Source organism: Ruditapes philippinarum, unplaced genomic scaffold (genome assembly GCF_026571515.1).
Source record: "Ruditapes philippinarum isolate M1 unplaced genomic scaffold, ASM2657151v2 ctg5350_1_1_1_1, whole genome shotgun sequence".
In the NCBI taxonomy this organism is placed as follows: Eukaryota; Metazoa; Mollusca; class Bivalvia; order Venerida; family Veneridae; genus Ruditapes; species Ruditapes philippinarum.
Genome location: NW_026864215.1, coordinates 2900 through 16262, shown reverse-complemented (window position 1 = coordinate 16262; position 13363 = coordinate 2900). Strand labels below are relative to the sequence as shown.

General features: G+C 31.2%; 1 protein-coding gene and 1 pseudogene across 1 annotated transcript; one reads left to right on the top strand and one right to left on the bottom strand.

Annotated features, from left to right (window-relative positions):
* The first annotated feature begins 386 nt into the window (after positions 1 to 386).
* Positions 387 to 2485, top strand: LOC132724848 (uncharacterized). The gene is made up of 2 exons (XM_060709805.1): positions 387 to 457; positions 1742 to 2485. Exons 1-2 carry the CDS (start codon positions 400 to 402, stop codon positions 2248 to 2250), a joined length of 567 nt encoding a protein of 188 aa, XP_060565788.1. The 5' UTR covers positions 387 to 399; the 3' UTR covers positions 2251 to 2485.
* An 8063-nt stretch (positions 2486 to 10548) lies between these two features.
* On the bottom strand, positions 10549 to 12078 carry LOC132724849 (tubulin alpha-1 chain-like; annotated as a pseudogene).
* Between the last annotated feature and the right edge of the window lie 1285 nt (positions 12079 to 13363).

Genomic DNA, 13363 nt, shown 5'->3' with positions numbered 1-13363 from the left:
TATATTCGTAAACAACATTATTACGATAGAAAGTGGGTAAGAGATGGTTAAACATTTAATAAACATTTTTATTACACTCTAATGTGTGGCAAAAACCTTGAGTAACAATCTTGAATGTTTGAAATATGTGTAAACACGTACATGATACTATTAAAGATGCTGTAATTACTATGATAGTCAGCGGTACATACTTGTACAGTGATTAGTTCATGATGCTGTTTATGACACTTTTTTAATTTTCAGCTTGTTTTAAAAAAAGGACTATAACAAAGAATTTATAAGATGTATGAAGTAAGTAAAACCTGTCACCTAGAAATAAGGATGAAAACATTAGGTAGTTTTTTCTTATCTTATTTCAGTGGTATCAATGTATTGAAGACGGAGGAAGATGGATGGAAGATGGTCTTTAGAGGAACATCTGGTAACGGCCGTAGCGTATATCATGCTTGGGTTCACGGTAAGTCTTGTTTTTAGTTGTTTTTTTTCTTCTTTTCATTGGTCCTAGAATTTAATAAAATGTGATTATAAATGTTTCTTTTATCATAATTTCTCTTCTTAAGCTCTGTATATACCAAAAAAAACCCAAAAAAACAGAACACAAATTAAAATACTTTAAAGTTTTACCGAATTATATTATAAGTTAATTGTTGTATTTATCTGCCAGACGAAAAAAAAATTAAAATTACTATCAAAATTTCTAGTTTCAAAGTTTCACATTGCAAACATACATATTTTGCCAACTGACTATTTGTGGATCTAGTGTGTGTAGTTATCGCATTAATTATCGAAAGACAACAGAAGCAAACGATGGTTCAGTTGATTGGCCAATGAGTAACCGTTTTGAAACTATTACAGGACACCAAAATTAAAAAGCTTTTGAGAAATAAAAGTAAAAGCATTTCTGGGGTATGATGCATGGCAAATATTTTAGTGTACATTTGATATCGTTTATATCTAATGGATACTCAAAGACCGATTACAAATAATACATTGATTTATACTTTTGAAATTGTAGACAAATTTAACCTAGTTTTATTAGTTTAAAACAGTACTCGTATTAAAATAAATTAATAACTTTTAACACAGATACTGTTTGGAGAGAACTCCGACACTAAAATCACACATTTTTTGTAATAGCTTACATGTATTTTACTTCAAATATATTTTAAATGATGAATCACCTAAACAAAGGTCAGTTCAAAGACTTCACATTACACTTAAAAAAATATATACTTCTTTAAGGTCCTAAATGAGGTATACAAAACATGATCCCACAACATTCAATAAAGTCTTATATGTCCTTTCTATTTTTTGTTGATATTTAAACCATTATTCAAAATTATTTCCCAAGTCAGTGGCCTAAGGTCAATACAATCCTAACTACCTCATTGCAATTTAATAAAAAGAATGTTTTGAAGCAGTTTTTGTCTACTAAAGTTAAGGTTATTTGTAAAACATTATAGGTTCACCAACAGAAAATTATCAAATTCTGTTCTACTCCTATATAACTAGGTGACGTTAAATTTGTGATTGCTTGTCGAAAAACAATTAAAGTTATAACAATTATATTTAACGAGTGTCAGGGCTATCTATATATGTATCGGAGTTATCTCTCCGACCAGCACAAACATATTTTCCATTACCTAGAAGCACAGTGATTTGCATGTGTTATTTTATTAAATAGATATTTATTATTCAGGACAGTACTGTATCTCCTTTGTTTCTTTACTATTACTGACAGGAAGTAATACAACCCCGGACAAGCCTATTTCCATGAAGCGCACTAATGGTTTACACTATCGGGATATAAGTGTAAACCACTGGTCAAATCTTGACATCAAGCTGGTCATATTTGCTTTTTATGACGCTGACAAAGAAGTGGCATATGTAATCTTCAACGGTAAAGATAGCGATATCATCAACTGGTTTGATAAGAGCCGTGTCATTGACTCAAGCTGGCCAGACCTTACGTCTACTAGTGTTTACAATAGATTTTCTATGGGAGGACATTCAGATGGGAAACATACTGATCGACGTTTCTATATCAATAGACAATTTGGTGGATGCCCAAATGACAAAGGTCATTTTATTGTAATCAACTCTGTCGTACCTTCGCCAGCATGTCTATTTGACGATCATCCATCTGTACCAGCATTTATATATTCAAAATATAATTCGGTCGACTTCTTCCAGAGGAGAATGTTTGGTATTGCAGATTTCATGGCGATTTTCATAAAGAATAGGGCGTAAAGTACTGTAGCATAAAACATGCTGTAATTATTATTCTTTGTGCTAAAAAAATAACTGTAAAATATTTAAAAGCAAATATATAATACATGTATATTTATCTCAGAAAATTTATTCGTCTTCATATAAAATATTCACATATAATATCTTCCTGGCGTTTTTGAACATTATGATTAGACATCAACTTTATTTATATATACATGTACATTGATAAAAAAATAATACAGAAGCAAATAAATGCAAGATAACAGTCTCAAACTATTTCTTCAATATTTCAAAAATATATGTTCCAATTTGAACTAAAAACTATGGTCAAAAACTATCAAGCTTAAACTTATATCTAATTCCTCTCTTTTTATATCTCGTCAATTTCCTTATTTATATAATTATTAACTTTTAAAAAACAACATTACCTTAAATCTTTAAGATAAACTGTTCCTAATCAATCATATGCCTATGAAGATTTACTGATCAATTAAACAAATACATGTATCTGAGATTTCTGTGAAGAAGAATCTATTTTGATACTATATCCGATCTTACACTAACAAAAACCATCAAAATATCAAATTTCTTAAAAATACTCCCGAGATTTCTGTGTACCAGTAAATCTATTCAACTCTAACAAGGACAACAATTAGACCATCTATTTATCTCTTAGAATATTTCCAGAAGCGACAAAGATAATTTTAGCAACAGACATCTTACTTTCTTGTGACTGTATTAACCCTTTCGGTCTATACCGCACGGAGACACGGCCAATCAAAGGTGTGTGTGTTTTTTTTTTGTGTTGTTTTTTACACAGACACTTGGGGTTTGGAGCTCAAAACGCCTTTAAAATCCAAATAAAATGCATATTTGTCAATCCCAGCATATGTACTGATCATATATATATATATAAAAAACTTAATATAAGCCGTTTTGAAAAAAATTCATATTTCAACATCTATAATAATACACAAGATAAAAATGTTAGCCGGAAAAAATCCGCACCCCTACCGCACTCATAATCTCCATTTCCAATATTTTCACAATAATCCTTTGGTCCATCGACACAGAAGATATAATTCTTCACGATGATGGTTAATTTTAAACTTCAACGGTAATATAAACAACGCAACAGCCGAAATAAACATCAAGATTATCGCCGTTTTCCTCCATCTACAAAATCTTCCGATAATTTCAAACGTGCCAGACGGCTGTGAAAATATTGGAAATGGAATAAAATACATGGTGATTATGACGGTAGGGGTGCGGATTTTTTCCGGCGAACATTTTTATCTTGTGTATTATTATAGATGTTGAAATATGATTTTTTTTTCAAAACGGCTTATATTAAGTTTTTTTGATATATATGATCAGTAAATATGCTGGGATTGACAAATTTGCATTTTATTTGGATTTTAAAGGCGTTTTGAGCTCCAAACCCAAAGTGTCTGTGGTTTTTTTAGTTTACCTTCCGTTACACTTTGAATTTCCTACGGAATGCCGTTAGGGCCATCGCCTATGAATGTGCGAAATCATGAATTTACGATGGTGAAAACGCGAAAGTACGATGATGAAAACGCGATAATACGATGATGAAAACGCGACAATACGATACTACGATGATGAAAACGCGATAAACTATCGTGTTTTCACCATCTTAGTGTCGCGTTTTCACCATCGTAGTTTCGTGATTTCGCGTTTTCATCATCGTAATGTCGAGTATCGTGTTTCAGATCAAACCATTCATAGGCGATGGCCCTATCGGCATTCCGGAATTTCCAAATATACATTCACTTTCCTACATTTGCCCAGAAAATTTTAGACAAAACGCCACTAGTTCTTCAATACATGCAAAGGAGTAAAATCCTAGTCATTGTTTGAACGATTAATGATGGCTTCTGATGTATTTTCAGGAACATGTTTGTTTAAAGTCAACCTGCGTTGTATACAAACATTAATTTATGTACGACAAAATGCCTCAAGGCATGCACTGTTCTGACTTACAAAGTTTTATGACGATAAGTTTAGCAAGGATTCAAAATTAGACACTCCAAATGTTCAATGAAAAGGCGATCCCATTTTTACTAAAGCAAAAGAGCTAGTAAGTATTTTTTGTAAGTATAACCGTAAAAAGCTCACTGAAAATGCACAAATTAGTATCATTAGGAACATAAGCAATTCCAAATACAAATGATTCTACAACATGTTTTAATGAATTCCGGTATGTCTTGATTAAGGTTACGTTCAAAAGGGTATAAAGCTAATTCTTATAGTATTTTAATACGTATAAATGGGTTCTAGCATATAACTGATACTGATCTGAACGATCAAAGGAAATATCTGTATTTTAGAAAGCGATATTTTTATAAGAATTAAGAAGATGAAAATGAATAGACTTGGAAACCAAATAGGTCATGCTCCTGTCGTTAAACATTTATGAATACAATTATATCACAATCTTTCATATGTTATAGGATATCACAATCTTTCATATATTATAGGATATCACAATCCTTCATATATTATAGGATATCACAATCTTTCATATATTATAGGATATCACAATCTTTCATATGTTATAGGATATCACAATCTTTCATATAATATAGGATATCACAATCTTTCATATATTATAGGATATCACAATCTTTCATATATTATAGGATATCACAATCTTTCATATATTATAGGATATCACAATCCTTCATATATTATAGGATATCACAATCTTTCATATATTATATGATATCACAATCCTTCATATATTATAGGATATCACAATCCTTCATATATTATAGGATATCACAATCCTTCATATATTATAGGATATCACATTCTTTCATATGTTAAAGGATATCACAATCTTTCATATAATATAGGATATCACAATCTTTCATATATTATAGGATATCACATTCTTTCATATGTTAAAGGATATCACAATCTTTCATATAATATAGGATATCACATTCTTTCATATATTATAGGAAATCACATTCTTTCATATATTATAGGATATCACAATCTTTCATATATTATAGGATATCACAATCCTTCATATATTATAGGATATCACATTCTTTCATATATTATATGATATCACAATCCTTCATATATTATAGGATATCACAATCTTTCATATATTATAGGATATCACAATCCTTCATATATTATAGGATATCAATATCACAACTTTCATATGTTATAGGATATCACATTCTTTCATATATTATAGGATATCACAATCTTTCATATATTATAGGATATCACAATCCTTCATATATTATAGGATATCACAATCTTTCATATATTATAGGATATCACAATCCTTCATATATTATAGGATATCACAATCTTTCATATATTATAGGATATCACAATCCTTCATATATTATAGGATATCACAAACTTTCATATGTTATAGGATATCACATTCTTTTCATATATTATAGGATATCACAATCTTTCATATATTATAGGATATCACAATCCTTCATATATTATAGGATATCACAATCTTTCATATATATTATAGGATATCACAATCCTTCATATATTATAGGATATCACAATCTTTCATATATTATATAGGATATCACAATCTTTCATATATTATAGGATATCACAATCTTTCATATATTATAAATACAATCCTTCATATATTATAGGATATCACAATCTTTCATATATTATAGGATATCACAATCCTTCATATATTATAGGATATCACAATCTTTCATATATTATAGGATATCACAATCCTTCATATATTATAGGATATCACAATCCTTTCATATATTATAGGATATCACAATCTTTCATATATTATAGGATATCACAATCTTTCATATATTATAGGATATCACAATCCTTCATATATTATAGGATATCACAATCTTTCATATATTATAGGATATCACAATCCTTCATATATTATAGGATATCACAATCTTTCATTTATTATAGGATATCACAATCCTTCATATATTATAGGATATCACAATCTTTCATATATTATAGGATATCACAATCTTTCATATATTATAGGATATCACAATCCTTCATATATTATAGGATATCACAATCTCATATCACATTCTTCATATATTATAGGATACAATTTTCATATATTATAGGATATCACAATCTTCATATATTTATAGGATATCACAATCTTTCATATATTATAGGATATCACAATCTTTCATATATTATAGGATATCACAATCTTTCATATATTATAGGATATCACAATCTTTCATCCTTCATATATTATAGGATATCACAATCTTTCATATATTATAGGATACAATCTCACATATTATAGGATATCACATCTTTCATATATTATAGGATATCACAATCTTTCATATATTATAGGATATCACAATCTTTCATATATTATAGGATATCACAATCTTTCATATATTATAGGATATCACAATCTTTCATATATTATAGGATATCACAATCTTTCATATATTATAGGATATCACAATCTTTCATATATTATAGGATATCACAATCTTTCATATATTATAGGATATCACAATCTTTCATATATTATAGGATATCACAATCCTTCATATATTATAGGATATCACAATCTTTCATATATTATTAGGATATCACAATCTTTCATATATTATAGGATATCACAATCTCTTCATATATAGGATATCACAATTCTTTCATATATTATAGGATATCATCACAATCTTTCATATATTTTATATAGGATATCACAATCTTTCATATATTATAGGATATCACAATCTTTTCAATTTATTAGGATTATCATTCTTTCCATATATTATAGGATATCACAATCTTTCATATATTATAGGATATCACAATCTTTCATATATTATATCACATATATATTATAGGATATCACAATCCTTCATATATTATAGATATCACAATCTTTCATATATTATATGATATCACAATCCTTCATATATTATCATAGGATATCACAATCCTTTCATATATTATAGGATATCACATATTATTATATCACATTCTTTCATAGGATATCACAATCTTTCATATAATTATAGGATATCACAATCCTTCATATGTTATAGGATATCACAATTTTATATATTATAGGATATCACAATTTTCTTTCATATATTATAGGATATCACATTCTTTCATATATTATAGGATATTCCCCTAAAGAGGTTGACAAAAGTAAAGTTGTTTATTTTAAAGTTAAAACGAAGAAAAGTGATTTTGGCTTCCGAAAAATGCTAAATTATTAATTTAATTTTGCGAAAAAGAAAAGAAAGTAAAATGGTTAGTTGTTTCCCAACAGGTTTCCTTTTGGAAAAACTTAACGGGACACCAAAAAAAAGTTTTTGAAAAAGTTTGGGACACTCGAGTTAAGGGTGATAGTCAAAAGGATACAATAATCTTCTAGAGATACTTGTATTGTTTTTCATTTAGCTCGAAGAATTTAAGATCTGGACCTATGTAATTATCGCGCACCCCCACTTCAGTCGCTGGACGTCACATGGGAAGAAGAGTTTTTAGTTACTTAGCCTATTTAAAAATTACAAGTCGTCCACCCGACTTTCCCAAAATTTTAATTATAAAATCGGTTTTTTGTCCCGATTCTTTTGATGAAGGGGGAAATTTCTTTTTAAAATTTTTTCCCTCATTTGCCAAATGGAACGTTCAAACGGTTTTTGGTAAGTCTTCAATTGTTTTACTTCTCGGTTTAATGTATGAAAATCTTTTGTTCCCCTAAAAATGAGTTAAACAACCCCGTTGATGTATTTTGTTTGTATGGCATACAGCAAAAACGGGTATGATGTAGTTATTGGTTATTTGATCTTGTATGGTTTTTAAAATTAGAAATCTTATTATTGATTTTGTATGGTGTGTGGGCTTGACTAACATGTTATGTGACTTTAGGGGCGTATAGGGGTTGGGCTTATTTAACAAAAAAAAATCCTTGTGGGCATATGCAAGTTGGGGGATTTTTTGGTAGCCCTGGGGAAGGTTAGGGGCCCGAAGGGGCAGCTGAGGGTTTCCTTCGAGGTTGCCCAACCCATTTCCTAATTTTGCATTTTGCCCGAAAGGCATGTTTATTTGTTATATTATCCCGAATCTAAATTCTTTCACCCCTTTTTTTGCTGTCATTTTTACTATAATTTGTTTTTTAAAATAAAAAGTTATTTGTTCGTGTGTGAAATTCTAAACACTAGTCAAAATTTTTTTAATTTTTTTAAGCAATACAGCAAAAAGCAAATATGTTTTCTTTTTGTTATTCTTTTTGTTAATCAAATTAAAAAGGCAAAAAAAAACCCCCCGAACTTTAGATTTTCTCAAATTGTATAAAAAAAAATTTAAAATCTTTTAAAGACCAAATCTTTGATTTTTGAAACATGTAAAAAATTTATTTGAAAAAAAACAAAAAAATTAAGAAAAAAGATCATTTAAAACAAAAAAAATTTATCCCTCATTTGCATGCGCCTTCTAATTTTTAAATATGGTATCCGGTCCATATAAAATTATGGCCCCCCCCGGTCTGTATGGGGTTTATGGACCGGATGACGTCATTTTAAAATATGAAGGGCTAATCAATGGGTTTTTAAATTTTAGATATGTATTTGTATGAAGTATAATTTGTATGGTAGTCTGTGATGTGTTATTGTATGAGTATAACGGTTGAGTATTTTTGGTGATGTGATCTTGCTGACGAAAAACGGGGTGACGTAGTCATTGGTGAGGTCTTGCATGCGTAAACGGGTGTGATGAAGTCATTGTGATTGATCTTGTTTTTGGGTTTAACGGAATGACGAACCTTGGGTTTTGATTTTAAAATGGCTATATCGAGTTGATGGGGGATATTGTTGGTAAACGGGTATAAGTTATCTTTGGGTTTTTTATGTATTGTATGGCGAAAAAGGGGTTGACATGTCTTTGGGTTTTAATGATCCTGTTTGAGTTAATAGTACATGTATACGTGTCATTGTTTTTAAATGCAAAAAAATGACTTAAAATATTAAAACATTTTTTTTTTCCAATTTACAAAAAAAAGGTGAAAAAAGTATTTGAAAAAATGTCATTGGGGTTAAAAGCGGAAAAGCACTATTAGTACGAAAATTTTTGAATTTAAAATTCCACGTATCCACGGGTTGCTTTTCGCAGAAAAATGCATTTTTTAAAAATACTATGGTATAAAAAGTTATCGTTTCTTTTCATCATGTCCGTACTTCTTTTTTGGACAAAATAATTTAGATTTTGCAGTTTTGAAAAAATTCAATAAATTTCTAAAAATACCCGCGTCACGAAAAAACCAAATAATGGGTTTGTGACCGCATGGACCCAGCCCTGCCTGGCATCTTTTCCAACTCTATTAAAGTAAAAAAACTGTAGCGAACAGCATGGACCCTGATCAGACTGCGCGGATGCGCAGGCTGGTCTGGATCCATGCTGGTCGCAAACCCATTATGTTGGTTTTGTCGTGACGCGGCTCATATATAGAACTAATACGTGTCTCTCAGGATAATAGTGCATATTAGCAACCCTTGGAAGGGCTTAAATCTACTGTTATAAGAACTTGTTGCCCAACCCATTTGCATTTTGATATATACACATCTTTCGTATAATATGTTAGTTAATATTTATTGACTACAATAAAATATGTTTAAACCAAAAGCAACCAGAGAACTTAAAAAAAAATAACATTCGAGGCGGAGTTCAATGGTTTCTTATACGTATTTTACCCTGGAAGACATGTATTATCTATGTTGCTGTTGTTGTTTTGGTTTTTTTATTTTGTTTTTTGTTTTTGTTACACCGGACCAACAGTTTACCGCAATGCTTCATTACTCTGAGAGCTGTGGGCATGGGGGATACTCTACTGCAGTATACTCGTAAAGATTACTCTCCCTTGGGGAAATATCATAAAAAAATATTGACCAGTTGATACTCATGTCCAAGATGTTAGATCTAAATAACACCATGACGTCATATTGGGCCTATTGTAAAATTTTTTACTGGTTTTTTTTAAAATAAGTTAAATAATATGATAATGAAAAAACTAAAAAAAAAAAAATTTGGGTTGTTGAAAAACTTATTTTATTTGGGCTGTAAAAATTTTGCATTTCGCATTTATTGTTTTTTTCCCTGGAAAACAACATGGCTTTTTTAAATTTTTAAATTAAAAAAATTCATTACAAAAATTTTTCTGAAAATTTTCTAATTTCTTCCCTTTCCTCGCCTTTACCTCAAAGGAGTCTACACCAACTTCCTGTAATCCTTCTCGAGACAGCCAAAACCTCACGAGCTCGGAAATCACCCTCCTCCTACCTTTCCAAAATAATGGACGAAAACTCTCTTGGCATACATCAAGTCGAACTTGTGATCAAGGACCCAGCCCCCGGCGATGGCAGTTGTGTTGTCAACATGCCCCCGGCACGCTGTACCTTTGGGAGATCACCACCTTTTTCAAATTGGGGCTGGTGTTGTTTTCGACCTTGAAACCAGTTGGGCACCCAGTCGACAAAATGGTGGGTTTTCTTTGTCTTTTTATGGGTTGGAATAGCGGCGTTTACTCCTTGGGTACAAAATACTCGGTACAACAACAACCCATGTACTTGCCCTACTGGGTCCCTTTCACATCTGGTTGGGTGGTTCGAAAAAGCGTTGGTAATTTCTGCTACAGATAGTTGTTCATGGTAGGCCTTCTCAGCAGAGATGACAGGTGCGTAGGTGGCCAATGGGAAATGGATACGCGGGTATGGTACCAAGTTGGTCTGGAATTCTGTCAAGTCGACGTTGAGGGCGCCATCAAATCTCAAAGAAGCGGTGATTGAGGATACAATCTGACCAATAAGTCTGTTCAAGTTAGTGTATGTTGGTCTTTCAATGTCCAAATTTCTGCGACAAACGTCGTATATAGCTTCATTGTCAACCATGAAGGCACAGTCAGAGTGTTCAAGAGTGGTATGGGTGGTCAGGATTGAGTTGTATGGCTCAACGACGGCAGTAGAGATCTGAGGAGCTGGATAAACTGCAAACTCCAGTTTGGATTTCTTTCCGTAGTCTACAGACAGGCGTTCCATAAGAAGAGAGGTAAAGCCAGAACCGGTACCGCCACCGAAGGAGTGGAAGATGAGGAATCCCTGGAGACCGGTACATTGGGCAAACCAAATTCGATCTGTCGGAACCCGGTCGACAAATTTCCTTTTCCAATGGTGTAGTGCCACGAGATAGTGTTAGAGGTCTCCTTGCCCGGGAATCGCTTTCTGGGTGGAACAGTTGTCTGTAGGTTCCGGTTCGAAAACCCCCATATGTAATCATTAAAAAAATATTTAAGCATTCATTTCTTATTGAAAAAAAAAAATTGACTTAGACTTTATAGAAAATAAAATTTTTAATTACCCCCCTTTATTAATAACATGAAATGTAAATACGGTAATATCTTTACTAATAATGCTTTTTAAAACTTACAATATTGATAAACCTTCATTTGAGCATTATATTTATGATATAAAACTATCAAAAAATTGAGTTACAGGATCTTTAAGCATAAAAAATCATACACGTAACGGTACAAATAGAATATATCTCCAGCTACATGTATGACTTTCATATCAGTTCTTACCGACAACAGTAGGTTCGAGGTCAACAAAGACGGCTCTTGGTACATGCTTGCCAGCTCCAGTCTCGCTGAAGAAAGGTTGAAAGGGGTCATCTCCACCACCTGGTCTTGTCCTTTGGGATCTGCCTCAGTTTGGTACCCCTGCTCGAAAAGTTTCAAATCCAGCAGGCATTACCGATCTGAACACCGGCCTGTCCAACGTGTATTGAGATACATTCACGCTGGAAATAGATAAAAATGTTTTTGCTGTCAATTCATGGTCCTTTTATATTTTTATTCAATACCGTCATGGCATTTAAGTTGTAATCTACCTTTATCTTTGTAATGAACACCCGTCCTTAAATACGTTTATTACACTTTACATAAAGTTAACGGAATCAATATGTTGGAGTAATCATAAGCTACGTAAATAATATACATACGAGTAGAAACAAATATGAAAACAAAATCATCGTATAAGTTATACTTTTTCAACTTAAAAGCTTAATCAATTTAAGGTTTTCTAAAGAGAATCAATATTAACTTTTCCTAATGGCCGTTTTCAGTTAATAGGTGTTAAATTAAAGGCACATTTACCGTTAAATTTTAACTTCTTAGAGAAAGCTGTTTGTTGTGTAGCAATTTAAATACAAAATATAAATTAACAAAACTATCAAGAGGCTAACAAAAACTCCTGAATTTACTACAGAAAACGGTACAGTACGTGTGTTTATTATATTTTGTCATGTAATAAATAGGACATAAATATATCTGTTGATAGCCGTCTCATTAGTCTAAACATCTTAACATATTATTAGCGAAATACTATATATTCAAAGTGTAACATACCATATTTAATATTTTCCAGTTACTTTCCACAAGCTGATCTATGAGGAATCTAAATAAATATCTTCTGGTTCCCTGCTTTGCAGTGTCACGTGAATACAAGTCGTAATCTCATTGGTCATATTATACATGTATCGATGTAACATTGACTACCTTACTATACATCAAATATATTTGTTGATAGCAACCTTACCGATACAAACCATATTTTTTGTTTAAACCTGTTTCAACTGAATTTTATTCACTTGAAATGAATTTTATTAAGGAGAGGTTAACGGCGACATTATTTACACAAGACCTAATCAACCTTAGCGTCGAAAGCTTTACTCAGTTACTTGCCATAGAATAACTTAAACGTGTGTATTTCTTTATCTCATTGATATATTTATTATAAAAGAATAAATTAAAAATCTTGTACAAAAAAGTATGTAAAGAAATTCGATATGAACATTAACTTTAAATGTAAACCTGTCTATTTAAATGTGCTCCCCTATTTTTAAACCGTCGAAATTCAATACGTTTTTTTATTATTTAACGCGCGTTTCATTTAATTATGTGGCATTTTATCAAATTATTTCGTCAACATTTCAAAATATTTGTTTACCGTGCATATCTGTGCTGGCCTCGACAAGGAAATCAGAAATTAGCTACATGTCAACCACAGGTAGCAGAAACAACATC